The following is a 23,180-nucleotide window of genomic DNA, read 5'->3' on the forward strand; positions in this document are numbered from 1 at the left end:
AAATAGAAATATACAAAACTTAAAACTATAATTAAATGCACTTCGATATTAAAACATTTAAAATACAAATAACAATTTTAATAGTCCTATGCATAGACAGAGGTCTGGACTATTCATCAAAGGCCTGCCAGAACAAAAAAGGTTTGCCTGCCTCTGGAAGCACACCAAGGAGGGAGCCAGTCTAGTTTCCCTGGGAATGGAGTTCCCAGCGAGCCTTGGAGCAGCCACCAAGAAGGTCCTCTCCCACATTCCCACCAGGCGTGCCTGTGATGGTAGTGGAATCAAGAGAAGGGCCTCCCCTGAAGATCTCAAAGCACGGGCAGGCTCATAAGGGAGAATACAGTCTTTCAGATAACCTGGACCCGAGCCGTATAGGGCTTTGTAGATCATAACCAGCACTTTAAATTGAACCTGGAAACAGACCGGAAACCAGTAGAGCTGCTTTAACAGGAGAGATGTACACTCCCTGTAACCAGCACCATCTGCGATGTCTCCCCTCTGGCTGACTCGCAGGGGGGGTTGCACTGCCATCATTCCTGCAGGGGGGGCCCCACCAACTTTGGGCAGGATCGCGTCAACTGAAACGCAGCTAGAAGCAGTTGTTCAGGGCACAGTATTCTTTCTCACTTCTCCTCCTTTCCCCCATGTTCTTCCCCAGTCCCTGTCTCCCAAGCCCCACAATTTATTTTTTTATTTTTTATTTATTTATCATACTTATACCCCGCTCCTCAGCCAAAAAAGGCTCTCGGAGCGGCTTACACTTAGCAAAAAAGACAGTCCCTGCCCTCAGGCTTACATTCTAATAAAGACATGACACACAAGGAAAAGGAGTCAAGGAGGGAGGGAGGGAGGAGAGAGAAAGAAAGAGAGAGAGAGAGAGAGAGAGAGTCCAGCAGGAGCAGGCCCCGATGTTACTTCTGCCTGCTCCTGTCCCCTCAGTCCTCCTTCTTCCTCACAGGGCCAAGATGGCAGTTTTCCCTGTGGGGGGGGGGGGGAAGAGTCCAGCAGGAGCAGGCCCCGATGTTACTTCTGCCTGCTCCTGTCCCCTTGGTCCTTCTTCTTCCCCACAGGGCCAAGATGGCAGTTTGCCCTGGGGGGGGGGGAGAGTCCAGCAGGAGCAGGCCCCTATGGCTTCTAGCTGCTTCTCAGTTGCCACAATCATACCCAAAGTTGGCAGGGGGGCTACAGGGTTGGGGAGGAGGAGGTGGCATTGCAAAATCCCTGTGCTTCACCTGGAGGGGACAGAGGGATCATAGGTGGGAGTGCAAAGAGGGAGATGCTTATTTCTCCATGAGTAATTGCTGGACCATTCCCAAACTTCGTACATAGCACACACACACACACGTCAAGGTTCACCCATGCCATGCGAGAAAGCTAGGCAGAGTAAACAGAACTATGAAAATCTGAAGGTCTTGGGCACAGAGTTTCAAGGAGTGTGCAACCCACCCACCCCATTTACGGTGCAATGTCAGGTTTATATTAACAAGTACGTGGTGAATCACTTCTCCCCCATCAGAACAGCACCTGACAAGCCTGTGCTGACCACAGAGTGGAACGGCACAGGTGTCTGACAGTTGCGGAGTATTTCATGGGCGGGGTTAGGGCACAACTGGGCTCTCTTTGCAATCTGTTAGTAGGCAGATGTCGGAAGCAAGTTCTGCCAGCTGGACTAGAGTGCCAGCCACCGTTTTGGCTGCTTTAGTCAGGGGACTCTGAAGGCAACGAAAATAGCCAACTGTATCCTCCGAAATAGTCAATGGTGCCCGCCACAAGATACAGACTGAGTTTGGACGACACAATAGTCAACCATTGCTTAAATAGTCAAACGTTGACTATTTTGTTGTCTGTCAAGCATTTTACACGCAACAGCGGTTATTTCCCAGAAATAACCAATGCAAATAATCAACAGTGTGGAGAGTTAATTATCTGCACGACCGTTGGTTATTGTGTCGTGTTGCAGGTGCCTTTGATTATTTCACATGCCTACAGAGTTGCGAGGCAAGAGCGGCAGAACCCCCGGCCACTCTTGCCCAGCAGGTCTCTATAGACATGTGTCAGCTTTCCCAGAAAGCGTGGCTCCCGTTCGGCGGCTCCCCGTGCACTTCCCAGGACGTGCACTTCCCATCCCTGTGTGACACGCTGCGATTGGCAGCGCCCCACTTCTTCCCAGGGAAGTGTACGTTGCTTCGCCGCTGCTCCGCCTCGCAATCCATGATTTTTGGCTTGTGGGGATAAAAGGAGCTCCTTCCATCCCCTTGAGCCAATATTCAAATGGATCATGGGGTGGGTGGGATGGGGGGTAAAGAATGTCTCCCGCAGCACGGTTGACACTTTCCTGATAGACTGTTAGGAGAGTGTCCCCCTCCGCCCTGCCCTCATTCACTGTGGGGACAGGGCCACTTGAGAGTGGCAGGAGATCCTAGCATCCCCTGTCCCCATCCACCACCACTTTCCCACGGAGGAAGACACAGGGAAGCCGCCAGAGAAGGAGAGGTGGTGACAGATCGGGACGCTGTGGTGAAAAATGCAGGAGAGCCGCTGGAAGGCTACTTTCGCCGCCACCTGTCCCTTCAAGCACAAAAAACATTCTTTGCACTGAAGGGGCGGGCAGCTCTCCTGCGTCTCTCTCCGCAGCGTCTCAATATGAAAAGCGGAAACCGGTGCCGCCATTCAATGGGGAGGACAGAGAGTGGGCGGGGGGGGACAATTCTCTTTTTTTAATATATATATATATATATATATATATATATATATATATTTATTCTACAATACTTAAACATACACCATTACAATTAAAAAATATATATACTACATAATTATTAATTAACATTAGTATTTTATCTATATAACATAATCAAACTTAACATATAAGTGCATCCCACACTTCGGGATCTCATTCCTGGTTCCAAAATCTCATACTTTCTTCTGCTGGTTGGTTTCCCACTTCCCTTAGAAAACACAAATATTAGGAACTGCTTCCAGATTCCTTCAAAATCATTTGTTTTAGCTATACCTCTTCTCACTTTAATATTACAAGTCAATTTGTCATTAATAGCCACATCCCATACTTCTTTGTACCATTCTTCAATACAATAATCTCCTTGAGTCTTCCAGTTCCTAGCTACGATCAATCTTGCTGCCGTCAGCAAATTCGATATCAATTCCTTAATTTCTTTTTTACATTTTAAATCTTCAAATAGTGACAGTAATGCAACTTTTGGTGTTTTTTTTATCTTCATTCCCACAATTTCTTCAATCTCTAAAAACACCATCTTCCACAATTTTTGTACATATTTGCATTCCCACCACATATGTAAATATGTTCCTTTTCCCCCACATCCTCTCCAACAATTTGCTGAATGCTGATTATTTATCTTATTTAATCTAGCCGGGGTTAGGTACCACCTCCATATAATTTTAAAGTAATTCTCTTTTATTCTCACTGACATATTTCTCAACGCTCTTTGTTTCCATAGTCCCTCCCAGCTCTGTTGTCCTATTTGTACTTTCAAATCTGTCTCCCAAACCATTTCCCCTGAACTATCCATCGACCTTTCTCCAACAATATTCTGTATATTTCACTCATTAACCCTTTTGACTCTATTCTTTTTCCTTTATCATTTTCTTTTTTAACTATTAATTCCTCAAATTTCGTCAACTCTCTACAATCTCCATTTTCTCTTACCCACTTTTTGGTCCACTGTTCTAATTGCCAATAATTTAACCAAGTTAATTTTTTATCTTTTAAACCCTTTTCCAAATCCTCTCTTGTATTCATTTCTCTTAACCAATCCCTTAATTTCATTTTATTTTTTTCTATTAAAACTTTACTTAATCTACTCTTTAATTCCTCCGGGAAATTCTTTAACGTTATTACCGGAGATAAAGGGGAGCTGCTCAAAAGCAGCTCCCCTTTATATTTACTCCAAATCTCCCAGTGAAACCTCAAGAGCGGATTACCTATACTTTCAGCCCATTTTTTTCCTCCTTCCCTAAAGAATACATTTTCCAACTTCATCTCAATATTGCTTGTGGTTTTATCCTCCATCCAATCTAAATCTCCTACTCCTATAATCGCTTCCACAATATGCCTTAACCTATTAGCTATATAATATAGGTTAATATTTGGGAGACCCAATCCTCCCTTTTTTTGACTTAAATACCATTTATTCTTATTTACCCTCACTTTCTTATCCCCATTACAATAATTATTTATGATATTTTGCCAACTTTTTATCTCTGATTCTGAAATTTTTATTGGTAACATCCTGAGCACAAAGTTAATCTTTGCTAAAATCTTCATTTTTATTAATGCAATTCTTCCAAACCAGGATAAATTTAATCTTCTATATTTTTCCAATTTTACTAAAATCTCTTTTTTTAAACTATTTTTTAATTTATTTATTTAAGGATTTTTATGCCGCCATTCAGCCAAAAAAGGCTCTCATGTCGGCTTACAAAAGTATTTCTTGACAGTCCCTGCCCACAGGCTTACAATCTAAAAGACATGACACAAAAGGAAAGGGGATTGGGAGGGAGGAGGGGGAGGGGGGAAAGGAAAGCAAATTCAGGCACTACAATCTTAGTTGGAAAGTTCAGCAGTTACAGGTGACAGCAGGAGGGAGGGGTGCTCTCAGCTGGAGCTGGAGCCAGGCACGGTGGAGAGGCGCCTGGCTGCTGCTTCCTCCCTCACTGGTGGCCTCTGCAGAGACAGTTGGTAGCAGGAGGGAGGGGGCTCTGAGCTGGAGCTGGACCCAAGCACGGTGGAGAGGTGCCTGGCTGCTGCTTCCTCCCTCACTGGTGGCCTCTGCAGTGACAGTTGGTAGCAGGAGGGAGGGGGCTCTGAGCTGGAGCTGGACCCAGGCACGGTGGAGAGGTGCCTAGCTGCTGCTTCCTCCCTCACTGGTGGCCTCTGCAGTGACAGTTGGTAGCAGGAGGGAGGGGGCTCTCAGCTGGAACTGGACCCAGGCACGGTGGAGAGGTGCCTGGCTGCTGCTTCCTCCCCCACTGGTGGCCTCTGCAGTGACAGTTGGTAGCAGGAGGGAGGGGGCTCTCAGCTGGAGCTGGACCCAGGCACGGTGGAGAGGTGCCTGGCTGCTGCTTCCTCCCTCACTGGTGGCCTCTGCAGAGACAGTTGACAGCAGGAGGGAGGGGGCTCTCAGCTGGAGCTGGACCCAGGCACGGTGGAGAGGTGCCTGGCTGCTGCTTCCTCCCTCACTGGTGGCCTCTCCAGAGACAGTTGACAGCAGGAGGGAGGGGGCTCTGAGCTGGAGCTGGACCCAGGCACGGTGGAGAGGTGCCTGGCTGCTGCTTTCTCCCTCACTGGTGGCCTCTGCAGAGACAGTTCTCTGTCTTTAAGTTCTCTATTATGCCACGACACAGGCTCTGAACACCAGACCTGGCCGAGGCTACTCCCTGCTCAAGCCAAGCACCACCACTTGATACGCCTGAGGCAAGGGATAAAGCCCACCTTCCTCCAAACTATGTGGAGAAAGGGGTTAAAATTGGAGAATGGATTTTAATATATACAATAATGCACTGTGAGTTATATCTGCTTAGGTGAATGATTGTCAGAGTGGGTGCTGAATGATGTAAACTTAAGATGATAAATGCCAAACAGACACGTGGGATTTTTGTGGTAGTTTTAAAACAAACAATCAAAATTTATTTTTAAAAGTTCATAAGCTTTGTTTCAAATAACATTTAAAAACCTTTTTGAAACCTTCCATACAATCCTGTCACTCTCACATTCGCGCTTTCCTTTCTCTCACACAATCACTCTTGAACTTTCTTTATTCTCAGTATTAATATACTTCCACTACGTGCACACCACACTCTAAAGACACCACTCACTACACTGACTCTCAAATTTCCCAAAACTTAAGTACCATAAATACAGAGAGCACTACATTTAAGTTCTCTTTCTCTAAACTCTCTAAATTTTTTGTAATTTTGATTCCCAAATATCTAATCTGTTCTTTAACTCTCATTTCTATTCCTTTCCCTTCCCATTCCTTCTCTTCCTTTTTAGTATAATTGAATAACATCATCTCTGATTTGGACCAATTTATTCTTAACCCAGTAATTTCCTCAAATTCTCTCAGTTGCTGTTTAATTCTTTCCATCTTTCTTACTGGATTTTTAATAGTTAGTAAAGTACCATCCACAAACATATTCAATTTTTTTATATATATATCCCCTATTCCTTCTATCTCCCCATCATCTCTTATTGCATTCGCCAATAATCCCATAACTATTACAAACAGGACAGGCGAGAGTGGACATCCTTGTCTTGTCCCTCTGGCTAGTCGTATCTTATCCGTAACTCCGTCGTTCACTACCACTACGGCTGTATTTTGAGGTATAGTTGTTCTATTATAGCTTTAAATTTATTTCCAAATCCCATTTTATTTAAAACCATCTTTAATGCTCGCCAGCTCACACAATCGAAAGCTTTAAAAATATCCAGTGCCAAAATTCCTGCTTTAACCTTAGAGTTTTTTATCACCTGTATTACATTTAAAACTCTTCCCACTAAATTATGCATTTGTCTACCTGCTACAAATCCACATTGGTCTTCCCCTATATATTCCACTATAAATTGATTTAACCTTTTTACTAAAATAGTTGAGAATATTTTTGCATCTTGATTTATTAATGAAATAGGTCTGTATGAATCAGGGACAGTCAAGTCCTTATCTGGTTTTGGAATTAAAATTATCAATGAGTGTTCCCATGATTCTGGTGTCTTCTCTCCCTCCAATATGGCGTTATACAGCTTCAATAATTTCAGTACTAAAAGCGTTTTAAAAACTTTATAATATTCCGGTCCTAAACCGTCAACCCCAGGTGATTTACGGGAGGACAATTCTCAACCAAGTGCTACTAGCCCGCTCCACGGTTGACTATTACCATGTCGTGTTGGGGGTACACCCAAACAGTCATCCATGGAATTGACTATTAACACATGGTTGACTATTGTGTCATCCGAACGCAGCCACAATAACCAATAGTTATTCAAATAGTCAACTCTGTACAGTGTCGGTTATTTCAGCCAAATAACCAACCGTGACATGAAAAAGCCTGACAAATGACACAATTACCAACTGTTGACTATTTAACCCACCACTGATTACTTAACCCACCATCGTCTGAACCCAGTCACTCTCTTTTCAGAGATCTTGGGAGGGACGCAAAAGAGTTTGTGGAGCTGGATCATACACCAATCCCATGCCAAACCCAACACTGCCATAAAGCTTCAAGCGGAGCCTCCTCACAGCCCCAACCTACTGCCACTGTAGTGCATTTTTTTCCAAATCAGTATGCTTCCTAGCAGTGGTACATCACCCCATAGCCAATCCTGTAGAAGCCAATCTGGTTGGCTATGTGACAGCATCGGTCCATGGAAGAAGGCCAGTCTGATGCAAAAATTACTGTATTTTCTGGCGTATGACTACTTTTTAACCCAGGAAAATCTTCTCAAAAGTTGGGGGTCGTCTTATACGCCCAGTCGTCTTATACGTCGGAAAATACGGTAAATTGATTAGGAGTTGATTAGGAAGCAAACAAGAACAAGTATAAGCTTTTGAGGACCATCTCATTCCCCCTGATATGCTGGCTTTAAAAAGACAGGAGTCTACCATTTTTGCTGCCTAAGCCAGAAATTGTAGTAGCCATTCCCCACCTGTCCAGACACCCACTGTCTTTCCCAAGGAAAAGGGCAGGGGAAAGCATGTGCCATTGAACACTACTACCCAAAAGACCCAAGGCATTCCCAGTTCCTGAGCATTCAGAAAGGAGCATCCAAAGACCCCAAGAGCAGGCCCACCCACCCATGTTCCCCATCAACTGGTGTATATAGGCTTACTGCCTCTGGTACTGAAGTGAATTATTATTATTAGTAGTAGTAGTAGTAGTAGTAGTAGTATTTATTTATATAGCACCATCAATGTACATGGTGCTGTACAGAGTAAAACAGTAAATAGCAATTCAAAATAGAAATGGTTTGTTAAGACAATTGCTGTGGATTTATACAATAAGTTCTGAAAGTAAAGAAGAACGTACAATCTGGATTCTTCTATCGTCATCTTTGAGAATACGGAGCAGGTTCTCCATAAGTGGTGGTACAAGGGATGTTGAAGTGGTTGGAATCATAAGGACTTCTTGCAAGACAGTCACAAGCCTTTTTCTTTATTTAGAAAAACAAATAAAAAGCAAACATTTTCCCAAATGAACAATATTTATTAGTTTTAAAAAAACACTAGTGGTCTCAAATGCGTTTATAATTCTTGTCTAAAATCCAAGGATTGATTAACTATTGCTTTAAACATGTGTCAGAGTTCATTGGGATAACTGAATATTTTCCAGTCAGTTCCAGATCAACTACCAAAGAAGCTATGCATCAGAAAGAAGTTTACACCATAAGTAACAAACACATCCAGAATTTTTTTTATTGCTGAGCTAAGACTTACCTTCCACCCTCTTCAGTGGTATCCATACAGTCTATCATAAAAATCAGCTGCTGACCTATAAATTCTTTGGTCATCAAATGTTCAACAGAGGCCATATCTTCTTTTTCTTCTTGACTGAGAACTGGCATATTCTGAAGGTAACTTTATTAAAAACAAACGTTTATTTATTCAGTGGGATTTCAGAAATATCTTTGTATTCTTCACAATCATAAATAGTTGAGTTGGAAGGGGGCTATAAGGCCATCGAGCCCAATCCCCTGCTCAGTGCAGGAATCCACATTAATGCATACCTGGCAGATGGCTGTCCAGCTGCATCTTGAATGCCTCTAGCGTGGGACAGCTCACTACCTCCCTTGGTAATTGGTTCCTGGGCTACTGTATCAGTTCAGGGCCTTAGAAATTACAATTTGACCCACTCTGCCTGTAGACAGCATTGCTGCTTCAATCTCCACCAGTTGCTTTCATTTTTCTCTTTCCTGGGCTTTGGGTTTTAGAAAGTACTCAAATGAGCCTTCCAAGATCACATTCCACCTGCCCACGCTGGAAGATTCTCCTTCACACAGATCCAAGGCCTTTAGAACCTGCTTTATCCCCCATAGCTATTTCTACACACTCCCCATGTTAACAGGCACACATTAGTAAGAGTCATCTTTAGGTTCTAGAAAAGCAGTTTAATTGTTGATTTCTGTACAACATCATAGAAATGGGTCAAACCCAGTAATCTCAGATGACAATAACTGTAAGAGGGAAAGCAGACTCTATATTCCACTAACATTTTAATTTTCCAATTTACTTTTATTAATTTACCTTAACAGATATTCTGCATATACGGCAGGCTCTGGAAGAATGCATTCTAAAAATTCTTCTCCTGCAGATTTCAAGTACTCACAAAGAGCCTTCCAGAATATGGCACTCTCGGCAGTTAATTTTTCTATTGGAATTACTTTCCTTTAAAATAAAACACATCAACACATGTCATGTCTTCTAGAAAAAAATATTTTCTTTTGCCTATTAAGAACCAGTGAGCTTTAGAAGGCAATCACAGCACTTGTGCATGTAAGTAAACATTCAAATTATAAACCAGTCACACTAAAAGCTAAAAAGAAGAGGTAGTAGTTGCTGAAAGCCACTGCACTATTTTCTACCTTTAAGGAATTTTGTTGAAGATAGTGATACTATTGATGAAAAATTACGTAAGAGTTATATGTTCTAACTTCTTATCCCATCATTACCAGCAGGAATGCCTCACTGGAGCAAAAGATAATTATATTCATGCAAAACATTACCCAGTAGTAATTGTCACATGCTAAACCAATATTCTTCCCCTAAGCATAATCACTAGCTTGATTCTAAGTTAATGCAATCTGAGTATAAAAGTCAGCCCCTAGTATCACACCATATCACCCATTGAGTTCTATGTAACCAAGTAAGGTGGTTGCAATCTGAGATACAGGTGTGGGAGGAATAAGATCTACCTTTCCTTGAGCCTTGTGTGGCGCAGAGTGGTAAGCGGCAGTTACTGCAGCCGAAACTCTCCCCACGGCCTGAGTTTGATCCCAGCGAAAGCTGGTTCTCAGGCAGCCGGCTCAGGTTGACTCAGCCTTCCATCCTTCCAAGTTCAGTAAAATGAGTACCCAGCTAGCCGGGGAAAAGGTAACTGCGACTGGGGAAGGCAATGGCAAACCACCCCGCTACAAAAGCTGCCAAGAAAACGTCAGCGAAAGCAGGCGTCCCTCTAGGAGTCAGCAATGACTCAAGTGCTTGCACGAGAGGTTCCTTTCCTTTCCTTCCTTGAGTACTCCGATTAGGGAAAGGAGGGGGCAGCAGTGCCTGTACCCTTGCTCTTCCTCACCTGCCACTCTTAAGGAACAGCCCTTTCCATATGTACATCCTGTTCCCTCTGGTCTATGGTGTGGGAGAGGCTCTGCCTGCAAAACCTCCTCCTCAGAGATATGGATGTAGAGGCAGGCTCTTCTTTGAGGGCATCCATACTGTGAATACCCCACACTGGTGGGGCTCATTTGGTCCCTACTAAACTGATGACTTTTCCAAAAAGCATTCTCCACTGGGTAATTGGATGCCTTTTAATTACTGCTGTTTTGATTTCTCTTGGAACCTTTTACCTGGGAGACCTAGCAGCGTTTTATCGGATGTTTTAAGAACTATAGGTTGGACTTACCGTATTTTGGAAGAGCATGTGACATATAAATGCTCAAAGCTAAGCACAGAAATTTCACTAGTCCCAGGAACAGGGTTTAAGCAGGAAATGACATACGCATGATGCAATACAAGCCAAAGCAAATAAAAATGAAATGACTTCGGCTTACTTCCCAATGGTAAAAAGTAGTTGAAACAGAAATCCATTTTTTTTAAACACACACATACAAACATACCTGTCATCAAGGTCTGAATAGTTTTTAATCAAATCATTGAGCGGAGACAGTGAAAACATGGCATTAAGTGCTGGAACACCCACTTCAGGGCAACTTTCCACATCCAGCCGATGAAGCAATTCTAACACATTTCCCTCAGCCAGACGTAGCCAGGCTTGAAGAAGTTGCTTCTGCACGACTTCTTTCACAGATTCTATTAAGCAGAGGCATTTCAACTCAGATAAGATTCTGGATAAGTATTTTAGAATGCAATTTTCAGAATATTGACTGCTGCATAAATATTTAGTGATGATCCCAATTGCCTATGCCAAACTAAATACATCACATCAAATGATATATAAATGGCTTACACATTATAAGCTATGAGGGCTTCTCTGAAATAGGTAATACTTTGTACTAAAACACTTTGTATTTGTTCTTCTATTATACTGTGTCTTCATATCACTAAAGCTTATTCCATGATCCCAGTCACTTTCAGGTAGTTCTCACAAACCAAGGCCGGATCAACACTACTGCTTTAAAGCGCTTTATAATGGTTTTAACAACTCTATATGGAGCTCTGTGCCCTGGGCCCCAACAGTTGTTAAAACTGCTATAAAGCGCTTTAAAGCAGTAGTGTAGATCCTGCCCAACTGTCTAACATACATATACCTATGAGACGCTGCCCATTTCCACTAGCTAACCGCTTCTCTTCATGTTTTCAGAGAACTTTTCAGCTAGAGTGAAACGTGGGGTTATGCCATCCTGACACGAACACAAGGATTAGACACCATGACAAGAGATGTAAAAATTTCCAGAAATTGTGAAGCCATGAAAAAAAAATATGGGGTGGGAATTGAAAAATATACAGTACTTATTACTTTTTGTTCTTTACAGATCCGAAGCCATTTTTTGCTTTAGAACAGCCTTCCCCAACCTGGTGTCCCCCAAATACTTTGGACCTCAGTTCCCCATGGCCAACGGTCAGGAATGCTGGCCACTGTAGTCCAAAACATCTGGAAGGCACCAGGGTAGGGAAGGCTGCATTAGGAACCTACTTTACATTATGTATAACTTGGTATGCTCTTAAAATTAAAATCTTTTAAAAGTAAACTCAGTAAATTTGTAATTTATTTATTTATTTATTTATTAAACTTATATACCGCTCCCATAGCCAGGGCTCTCTGGGCGGTTTACAGAAATTCTAAAATTGAGGTAAAAACAAGTATACAAAATTTAAAACTCTAAAACACAGAACATACACACGTAAAGCATTAAAAACCCGATTAAAAACTAAACATGTGGGTAATTAGGATGTGCCGCCATATGCCTGGGCAAAGCGGAAAGTCTTAACCTGGCGCCGAAAGGATAGCAGCGTTGGCGCCAGGCGAGCCTCATCAGGGAGATCATTCCACCAATAATTATTGTCTGAATAAACTGTACTTTAATTTAAAGGTAACAAACAGGATAATTTTATGAGCAAATTATACATAGTGGCTGTGTTCAGACGCTGCAATTGTCAATGGTGGCTTAATAGTCAACTCACAATTGGTTATTTTGCAGGTACTGCCTACACGATCAGAGAAAGAATCAACCGTGAGTTGACTATTAACCAAGTGTACGTTGACTAACTCATCCACCGATCTGTGCGCACTGCTCTTGAGAACTGTAAAAATGACAGCTCACAAAAGCAAGGTGGAAAGAGAGATCCCTTCGGGAAGCTGGGAAAGCACCCTGTTTCTTCTGAGGGAGTGAGGGTGCCAGGCACGGAGAAGGGTGACAGGGATTGCCTGCACTCACTTCTACCCCGACCCATTGCCTGGCAACCACACTTTCTCAGAACAAACGGGGCTCAACTCAGAAGAAAGAGGGTGGGTGGAAGGGCCTTAAAGTCCCACTTCTCAGCAGGGGTCCTTCCACTAGGGCACCTCCTTCCTCCTCCGTTCCACACCTACCTACCTCCAAGTAAGCCAGGTCGGGCGGAAACTATTTCTCCTGAGGCTTGACTTTTAAATATCAAGTCATGGGGAGAAATCCTTTTCCCTGACCTGTGGGAATTGGCTTACTTAAAGGTAGGTAGGTGTAGGGCAGTGGAAGAAAGGGGTGCACCAGTCCCCCACCCCCACCCTGTCACAAAGAAGATCCTGCCTTTTTAAATTGTTCTTGGAAGCCTATTTCTGCAAATAGGCTTCTGAGAACAATAAAAAAGCTTAAAATCTGGCTCGGGGTGTGGGCGGAGGAAGCAGGCGAAAGCAAACTCCTTGCCAAAGACTGCATTGCCTCCAGTCTTTTCCCTCCCCCTTCAATTTCCTGCTTCAATTGTTTTTGAAAGCACAAGGGGGGCAGCCAGGACAACCAAAGAATACCCTTTCCCCATGTGAGCAAATGGGAAAAAAAATACAGAGAAGTGCTGGCAAAGTCCCCAGTCCCATTTTTGCACAAAAATGGGACCACAAATATAGAAGAGGACCTGACCCAACTGCAATCAGAGCCAGGAAGTGGGGTAATGGCAGTGGCTTGGGCATGCTGGGAATTGGCAATAGTGCCCCTCTTGTCAAGAGTGGCAGGGGTTTTGGCTGCTCTTGCCTCACAACTCTGTAGGAATGCGAAATAACCCACACTGCCCGTCACATGATACAAATACCAATGACGGTTTAAATAACCATTGTTGGTTATTTGCGTGGGTTAGTTCAGCCAAATAACCCAATGTGGATTTAAAAAATCCCTCCATTCAACACAATAACTTATAGTGGATTAAATAACTCTTAGTGGACTATTCAAACCATCGGAGTTATCATGTCATCCGAACCCAGTCACTATATATTTAGGTTCCTATTTTATGTCTGTCCAAAGGGAACTTCAGCAAAAAGGTCCTGAAACATTTGAATCATCCCAGAAAACAGAAGAAGCAGGAAGAACTGGAAGTAAAGGAAGACAGGTGTCCAGTATCTGTTTCTGTGTGTAAGGAAGTTTAGGGACATTCCTAAACTTGTTCCGGTTTATAAAGTAGAGTTTAGGAAAATCTATTCTGAAGGAAAAGCTATGAAGATTTTATTCAGCAGGGAAAGACTCTGCTTTAATTTAATTTAATAATCTATAAGCAATTTTAACTTATTACTTGAAAAGTGACATTTTATTCACTTTTGTAAATGTTTCTATTAATCATCTTATTTTTTGTTCATTATGAAGTTACCTCTAGCAGTGGTGTCAATCCTATGGCCAGTGCCATAGGAACCAGGCTATTGAGTTTCTTAGGGAGAGTGGGTTTATTCGAGTTACACCAGTTACAGGTTTGATAGCTGAGGCAGCCCTTCCCTAGCAATGATGCCTAACCGGGAACTTTATTCATCGGGAACTTTATTAAAAACTGTGGCAAGCCTCAAACTGAGCGTGACTTGGAGCATCTCTAAAAGTCTATCAGTAAAAGGTACACTAGATCAGTAATTTTAATAAGGGACGGAAGAAATAACTATGCTGGGAAACTTACAGAGAGAATTAAAAAAGCATTCTCCCCAACCCCCTCGCATGGCTTCATAATTTCCAGAAATTTTACATATCTAGTCTTTCTATAAAAGTTTTACTACATATTTTTTAGAAATCATTTGGGGGAAGTAAAGACTGGGGGGGATGGACTTGGGGAGAAGAAGGAAAAATACATTTTGCCCTTAAGTTTTCAGGGGGAGGGAGTTCTGGGACTTCACATCTCTAACCATGTCACACACAAGGAATATGAGAAGAACAGGTTGCTTACCTGTAACTGTGGTTCTTCATCGTGGTCTCTGTGCATTCACACATATGGGCTCTGCGCCTGCGCTGAGCTTTAATCGGAACTTCTAAAGCTGAGTAGTTTTGGCGAGAATCCCTCCCCCACCGTCCACTATGCATGTCCACGGGTTCCCGCGTACTCCCTTAGTTCTCTGAGACCGCCTCAGGCCCCAAAGCAAGGAAGTAGCCACTTTATATCGACATCAAAGACATCGACAAAAAGCGGGGACGGTTGTGTGGGTTGTGTGAATGCACAGATGACCACTCGAAGAACCACAGTTACAAGTAAGCAACCTGTTCTTCTTCATCGTGGTCTCTGTGCATCACACATATGGGCGATTAATAAGCTCACTTACCGGAGGTGGGTAGGTGGAGATGTCTCAGCCCAAAATCGAAGACAAAACTGCACGTCCAAAATTGCAGTCAGCCCTGGATCGCACATCAAGGTGATAATGTGAGATGAATGTTGATGGTTGGGACCATGTAGCTGCTTTGCAGAGGTCTGGTATAGTCACTCCTCTGAGGAAAGCCGTCGATGTTGACACTGCCCTGGTTGAGTGAGCTTTGACAGTATTGCCAAGAGGCAAACCAGCAATTTGGTAGGCTAACTTAATAGCACTTACAATCCATCTTGACAGTCTTTGTGAAGACAGTGGTTGTCCTTTTGTAGGTCCATTATAACAAACAAATAGTCTTTATGTTTTACGGAACGAGTCAGTGCGCGACTTATAAAATGCAAGGGCTCTTCTAACATCTAGAGAGTGCAATCTTGACTCCAGAGTTGTTGTTGGACAAGGAAAGAACGTTGGGAGGATTATATCTTGGTTTAAGTGGAACTTGGGCACAACTTTGGGCAGAAAATGCAAATCTGGGCGCAAGACCACCTTATCCTTATGGAAGGACAGATATGGTGGGTCTATCCGCAAGGCAGCCAATTCACTTGCCCTCTGAGCCGAAGTGATGGCTATTAAAAAGGCAACTTTCCATGAAAGTAAAATGAGGCTTGAAGTGGCCATGGGTTCAAATGGCTTAGACGTTAGGGACTGTAGCACAACAGATAAACTCCACGCTGGAACTATAGCGTGAACAGGGGGTGCTAAATTACGTAGTCCCCTCAGAAACTGCCGAACTGTAGGGTGAGTAAAAACCGAAAAACCTTGGATCAGAGGATAAAATGCTGAAATAGCTGCCAAGTACATCCGTATGGAGGATAATTTAAGAGCTTTTTTGTATAACGAATTGAGGAAAACGAGTATATCCTTTAGGGACGCAGAAGAAGGGTTAAAACCCGTCGTAGTAGCAAAAGATGAGAATCTCTTCCACTTTTCAAGATTTTCTTGTTGCAGGTTTCCTAGCCGCTGTTAGAATGGAATTAATTGCGTCCCCAAATCCTCCCATTACATCATGATCCTCCAAGCTGTCAGATTGAGTGTCTCTGATTCCAGACATCTCGTTCTGCCTCTGTCCTTGGTTAGGAGAGTCACAGATGATGGGAGGCGAATGAAGCAATTGCGCGACAGCGCCTTCAGGTGAGAGAACCAGTGCTGGCGAGGCCACCATGGGGCTACCAGAATGCAATCTGTCCTGTCCCGCCGGATCTTTTGCAGTGATGTGGCAATGAGAGGATATGGTGGGAATAGGTAAGAGAGTTCCCGTCCATCTGAGTTGGAACGCATCTCCTAGTGAGCCCCTCCCTATGCCCGCTCTCGAGCAATAGTTCCTGCATATCCTGTTGTGTACTGTCGCAAACAGGTCCACTTGAGGTTGGCCCCATATTTGGAATATTTGATTGAGTTTGATGGGGTTGAGTTCCCATTCGTGTGATATACTTTGCACTCTGCTTAGAGCATCCGCAAGGCAGTTGTTTTCGCCTGCTATGTGGATTGACGACAGCAGAATATTCCCAGGTGAGCATTAATATAGTCAGGCGATTGAGTTTTGAGGAACGTGTTCCTCCTTCCTTGTTTATATACCACAGAACTGTGGTGTTGTCTGTAATCACTCTGACGTGATGACCTGATAGGTGAGTTTCAAAAGAGCGGAGTGCCATAAACAACGCTGTAAGTTCCAACAGATTTATATGAAAAGTCCTTTCCAAGACAGTCCAAACTCCTTGTGCCCGGAGGGGCCCGCAGTGCGCCCCCCAGCCCATGAGTGAAGCATCCGTGACTAAAGTCCTGGATACACGCACTGGATTGAAGGGCATGCCCAGGTTCTCGATATTCGTCCACCACTTGAGGTCGATCTGAACCTCCAATGGAATGACGAGTTTGACCCTTCGTGCATTCTGCTCCCCGTGAAAAACTCGTAGAAACCATTCTTGGAGTTTTCGCATGTAAAGTCTGGCCCATCTTACTACTATGACTGTAGAAGCCATGAGGCCCAGTAATCGTTGGATCACAAAGGCTGTAGTGTGACGATGATGGTATAGCTTTCTGGCCAGCCTTGACAACGTAACCTGTCTTTTGGTAGGGAGAAAGACTTTTTCTGCTATTGCGTCTATGGTAGCCCCTATGAAAAGAATGGTTTGGGACGGGGTGAGGTTGGATTTGGCTAAGTTGACTTTGAAACCTAGGAAATCCAGAATATTTAGAACAAACGCAACCATGAAAATAGAACAAACACCAAAAATTGCATTACTGTCACTATTTGAAGATTTAAAATGTGGAAAAGAAATTAAAGAATTGATATCGAGTTTGCTGACTGCAGCACGATTGATGGTAGCTAGGAACTGGAAGATCCAGGGGGAATATTCTATTGAAGAATGGTATAAAGAAGTTTGGAATATAGCTATTAATGATAAATTGACTTGTGATATTAAGTGGAAGAAAGGTATAACGAAAATAAATGAGTTTGAAGGAATTTGGAAACAGTTCCTAATATTTGTGTTTTCTAAGGGAAGTGGGAAACCGCCAGCGGAAGAAAGTATGAGATTTTGGAAGCAGGAATAGATCCCGAGGTGGAGGGTGCACTTATATGTTAAGAAAGATTATATTTGTAATGATAGGATAGGTTATAGTTAATATTTACTCAATATATATCTATTCAACATTTATCAAAATGTATGTAGTATGTTGTGTTGTTGTTTCTTTTTTGTAAGATGTTTATTCTGTGTTTTAAAATAATAATAATAATAATAATAATAATAATAATAATAATAATAATAAAAAAAGAACAAACGCAACCACGTTCAAGAGTTCGTTCTTTGAGTCTGCGACCAGGAGCCAGTCGTCGAGATAAGGGTAAATCTCCACGTCGTGTAGCCTGAGAAAAGCACAAACAGCCGCCATGCACTTCGTAAACACTCTGGGAGTTGTTGCCAATCCGAATGGTAGGACTTGGAACTTGTACATTTCTGTGCCAATTATGAAGCGGAGGTACTTGCAATGGATATCTCTGATCGCAACGTGGAAATAAGCGTCCTGTAGGTCTATAGATGCAAACCAGACTCCTGGTCGGAGGAGAGGTAGTATGGATGCCAGGGTGGTCATTCTGAATTTTCTGGTTTCTATATATTGGTAGAGGTCCCTCAGATCTAATATAGGCCGAAGACCCTCATCTGCCTTTGGAACCGTAAAGTACCGGGAGAAGTATCCGTCGTGGGTGGAATATGGAATCACCCTCCAGATAGCGCCCTTGGCTAGTAGGGTTGCAGTCTCTGATATTAGGACTGGTGATGTCAGTGATATCTTTACGGTACCAAGGGGAGGGAGGTCTTTGAACTCTATGTGATAACCTAATTGAATAATTTCTAGGATCCAGTTTTCTGATGTTATGGTTTGCCAATTGTGATGAAAGTTGGATAGGAGATTGCCAAAAAGTGGGGCAACTCGAAGGGTGGACAGTGGAGTGTCAATGAAGTCAAAAACGCTTTTTAGGCTGCTGTACAGGTCTCTGACGATAAGGATGGAATAGACCTGTTGACTGCTGCCTTCTAGGCTGCTGCTGTTGATATCTAGGTGGGCGATCAGCATTTGCTCTAGATTGGTAAAAGGGTGATGGGTGTGACCATCTACGCTGCTTATACTGTGGTTGTTGTAGCTGCAGGGAGATGCCCATTTTTTTTGCTGTCATTTTTGCTTTTTGAACAGCCTCCATCGCTTCATCTGTGGTAGCATTAAATAATCCTTCCCCATCAAAGGGAAGGTTTTCAATTTTAGCTCTTGCCTCCGGTGTCAAGCCTGCAGAGCGAAGCCAAGCATGATGGCGTAACGCTATTGCCCCCATCATTGCCTTAGCTTCACAGTCTGTGAGGTGTCTGGTGGTATTAAGTTGTAGCCTGGATAGGCGTAGGGCTTCGCCGTGAAAAACTCTGGCAAGCTCCCTATGCTCCTCAGGAAGATGGTTGCAAATGTTATCCATCTTCTCCCATAGAAAGAGTTGATAGTGGGACATCATTGCTAGATAGTCCGCTACTCTCAAGCTCAAAGCTGCTGAGGAGTATATGCGACGACCCAATAGGTCTAAACGCCTCCCTTCCTTATCCGCTGGAGACGCATGCACCTTCTGTGATTTCCCCTGCGACGACTCCACAATTATTGAGTTCAGTATGGGGTGTGTAAAAAGGAAGGTTGCATCCTTTTCCTGCACCTTGTATAAGGACTCTAGTCTGCGTGAGGTTGGTGCCATTGTGGCTGGGGTTTTCCACGATTGTTTTACTGTATGAAGAAGTGCTGGTAAAAATGGAATGGAAACCAGGGTTGCAGCCCCTGTATAAATGGCATCAAACACCAGATCAGATATTCGCTCAGGTGGTTGCTGCGTTTCAATTCCCAAAGCCTGAGCCATACGCAATATCTGGTCAGCAAATTAAAAATTGTCTTCATTGGGCGATACCCCTTCTTGGGCAGCCACTACATCATCTGGGGATTGAATAGAAGGCGGAACAGAGGAGTAGGAGCTAGAATCAGAGTCATAGTCCTCTGGAGACTCATTAGCTAACAATTGAGCCCTATGCTGAGTAGGCGAGGAATCCTTTCTTCTCTCTAGCAATTGTGATGGAGAAGCTACTTGAATGACTCTTAATTGCGAAACATTAGAAGCAGTCGGGATCATTATACTAGGCAAAGTCTGGCGTTGGTCTTGCTGTCGATTCCAAGTTACATTGCTCTGAGCCAGTTGAACTGCTGCTGAGGCGGCTTGATCAGTGGGCGGTTCTCGGTCCCGAGGAGACGCCTCTCGGTCCCGCAAAGACTCCCAGCCCCGAGGCGGCGTGCCTCGATCCCGAGACGGATCAGGTTGCAGCAGCGGTAGCGTGGCCTCTCGACGTCGAGGGGAGGGTGATTGAGGAGGCAAACACAAATGACTCAAAGAAGGTCAGTCCTGATAGCCATCTCGGTCCCGAGATGGAGGCTGAGGCAGAAAAGAGCGCTCCTCTCGGTATCGAGGAGACCTTGACTGGCACGAGCCTGGTCGAGTAAGTTGTGGGGGAGAACGGGACCGGTACTGATCACGAGGCAGATAATAGGTGGAACGGTCATGATCGTAATAATAACGATCCCTCCTCCAATCCAGAGAGTGACGGGACACATAAGAAGGGCCTGACCACATCAAGAGATTATCTTCCTCTCTGTGTGGAGAGTAAGGGTGATCAGGAAACGCTCTGGGGTAGTAATCTCTATTCCTAGAGCCATAGCCTCTATATGGAGAGTGGCTTTGGTGCCGAGGTTGACTAGGCAGCAGCTGAGGCGGTGCCTGGTACGGTGATGCGTCCTGGATCTCGCCCTCCGAGATCGATACCACAGGGACGGCCTCAATCCTCGGTACTGACTGGTCGAGTGGAGCTGCCGGTACCGAGGAGAGAATTTGTGGAGTTGGCAATGGGGGCGGGGTCAGGATACCCGGCGCTGGTTCAGCAGAAGAAGGTTTGACTTTTGAAGATTTTCCTTTATCTTTCTTCTTTGTTCCCTCCTTAGGGTTTTTATTTGTTTTGGCTTTTTTGGATATTTTTTTCGCAGCCGAGACTGTTAGTGAGGGCCCCGCAACCTGCAAATCAGACTGCATTGATTCGTTGCCTCCAATGCCTTTTTCCAAAGAATCGCTCTTAGGCGATCAGCATGGTGTTTTTTAGTCTGGCGAGTAAATCTGGTACAAAAACGGCAGGTCTCTACAATATGAGACTCCCCCAAACAAATTAAGCACAAAGAATGTCCATCCGACGGGGGTAATTTACCGCCACATTCCAGGCATTTTCTAAATAGTGCCTTAACAGCCATGCAGCCCCTAATCTTTAAGGGAATAACCCTAAATATCTAAAGTACAATAATTTTTTTTAATACATATATTTACAGAAAAATAGAAGATAAGAACTATGTACAGAAAAAGAAGACTCAGCTGAGGTAAATTTGTCTAACAAGAGACGTATCAGAAGAAGTCCGTTAACGAGTCCTTGCTAGAAGGCAGTCGAAGAGAACTGAGGGAGTAGGCGGGAACCCGTGGACATGCATAGTGGACGGTGGGGGAGGGATTCCCGCCAAAACTACTCAGCTTTAGAAGTTCCGATTCGAGCTCAGCGCAGGCGCAGAGCCCATATGTGTGAATGCACAGAGACCACGATGAAGAAGCACAGTGTGAGCCCACACATGTGTACTTAGAAGTGTACATAGATTTTTAGCCTTTGTTTAACATTTCTGATATTTTACTAGCACTGAAAAAAAGACAAGAAACAGGAACATTGAACAAAAACTCAAAACAGACAAATGTAAATTAAAATCTCTTACCTGATCTATCATTAAGTCCTTGCTGCAAAAGTTTTACTCTCTGGGCTATTGTCAAAGCTTTCATATGAACCTTTTCTGCCAGAACCTTTTGAAGAAGAATGGAGTGGTTGTGTGTGATAAACTTGTATTTTTATTTGATCACATAGTTTGGAAATAATTTGATACACAAATAGATACACAAATCACAAGAGCTATCATATTGTAAAAGGAGCCCACGAAAAGCAAAATTTAGTTGTTGTGTTTGTCTCCCACAACTAAACAGACACTCATTCTACTGGCAGAGAATTTATTGTTATTCAGTGCAAACACAAGGGACCTTTACTCTTGCCACAAATGCAAGTGACACATTCTACTGGTACAAAATGGATATCCATAAAAGCCAGTGTGGTGTAGTGGCTAGAGTGTTGGACTGGGAGTTGGGAGATCGGGCTTCTAGTCCCCACTTGGCTATGGTAGCTCATTGGGTGACTTTGAGCCAGCCACAGACTCCCAGTCCAACCTACCACACAGGGTTGTTGTTGTGAGGATAAAATGGAGGGGAGGATTATGTATGCCATCTTGGGTTCCTTGGAGCAAAAAAGGCAGGATATAAATGCAATAAATAAATATCCATGTCTACATCACGATGCTAATCCAGGCCACTCTGAACTGGATGGATGCACCTTTTGATGAAGCTGGGCCACAATATTTAACAGTTAATTTAATGTTCTTTGACAAGATTTATGGTTGCTATGGTCAATCTGAAACACAGAACCAAAGCTTGAAACAAATTCTAACCATATAATCCTGAATGAAAAGCTATTATACCTGCGCCTGACATACCCAATATTGAATATTGCCAAAATTGTACTGTAAGTTCCTCTATAGTCTGAATTCAGTTCATTCTTTGAGCAGGTTGATTTAATGCATTCACCTCCTTGCAAATAGTAACTTAAAAAAAATTTGGCAAGATCACCAACTGCTTACGGGCCAATTGTTTACATGCTCCATGCCTTGCTGGCACTTGCTTTCAGACAACACAATACTCAATGGTGAGGTAATAATCAACTCAACAGTTGCTTATCTAGGGGGTACTCCCACACAACATAATATTCAACCGTGGTGTGGATTAGGATCGGTGGCTGAGTTGATTATTAGCCCACGCTAAGTTGATTCATTCATCCCCCACCCTCTCTTCCCTCTCAGTCCTCCCGATAGGATCCCATCAGCCATTGCTGTCAAAAATCTATCCTGCCAACTAGACCAGAGCAGCAGATGCATTTTGACCACTCTTGCGTTGCGACTCTGTGGTTGACAAAATAACCTATGGTGTCCTTCACACAACACAATAACCAACAGTGGTTCAAATAGTCAACTGCACAGGGTTGGTTATCTGCGTTGGTTATTTCAACCAGATAACCAACCGTTAGTTTAAAAACTCCCTCCACACAACATGATAACCAATGATGGGTTAAATAACCAACCATCAACTATTTAAACCATCGTTGGTTATCATGTTGTCTGAACCCAATCTGTAAGTGACTCATGATTTTTAACAGTTATTGCTGATACTGATCAAAGATAGGCTGTGTTTGGACAACACAATAGTCAATGGTGGGTAAATACTCAACTCCACGGTTCATTATTGAGAGGGTACTCCCCACACAAGTTTAGAATCAATTGTAGTGTGGAATAAGACCAGTGTCAAGTTGACTATTAGTCAACAGTGTGTTTGACACATCTTCCGCCATCTCTTCCCACCTCAGTCCTCTCACTAATATCCTATCAGCCATTGAGAGGTCTGTCAGCTAGACTAGAGTAGCAGCTGCCACTTTGGTCACTCTTGCCAGGGGACTCCGTAGTCACCGAAAATA

At 43.4% G+C, this 23,180-nt stretch overlaps 1 protein-coding gene across 1 annotated transcript in view; it reads right to left on the minus strand.

Annotated features, from left to right (window-relative positions):
• The window catches only part of NCAPG (non-SMC condensin I complex subunit G), a 50,578-nt gene that overhangs the window by 22,545 nt on the left and 4,853 nt on the right, over window positions 1–23,180 (minus strand). Inside the window, exons 5-9 of the mRNA XM_063135334.1 lie at window positions 21,328–21,412; window positions 10,865–11,057; window positions 9,279–9,419; window positions 8,472–8,612; window positions 8,065–8,188 (exon numbers count right to left, since the gene is read on the minus strand). Coding sequence (XP_062991404.1) covers window positions 8,065–8,188; window positions 8,472–8,612; window positions 9,279–9,419; window positions 10,865–11,057; window positions 21,328–21,412 — 684 coding nt within the window. The remainder of the gene's footprint in view (window positions 1–8,064; window positions 8,189–8,471; window positions 8,613–9,278; window positions 9,420–10,864; window positions 11,058–21,327; window positions 21,413–23,180) is intronic.

The sequence above is a fragment of the Elgaria multicarinata genome, chromosome 10 (genome assembly GCF_023053635.1).
Source record: "Elgaria multicarinata webbii isolate HBS135686 ecotype San Diego chromosome 10, rElgMul1.1.pri, whole genome shotgun sequence".
Taxonomy (NCBI): Eukaryota; Metazoa; Chordata; class Lepidosauria; order Squamata; family Anguidae; genus Elgaria; species Elgaria multicarinata.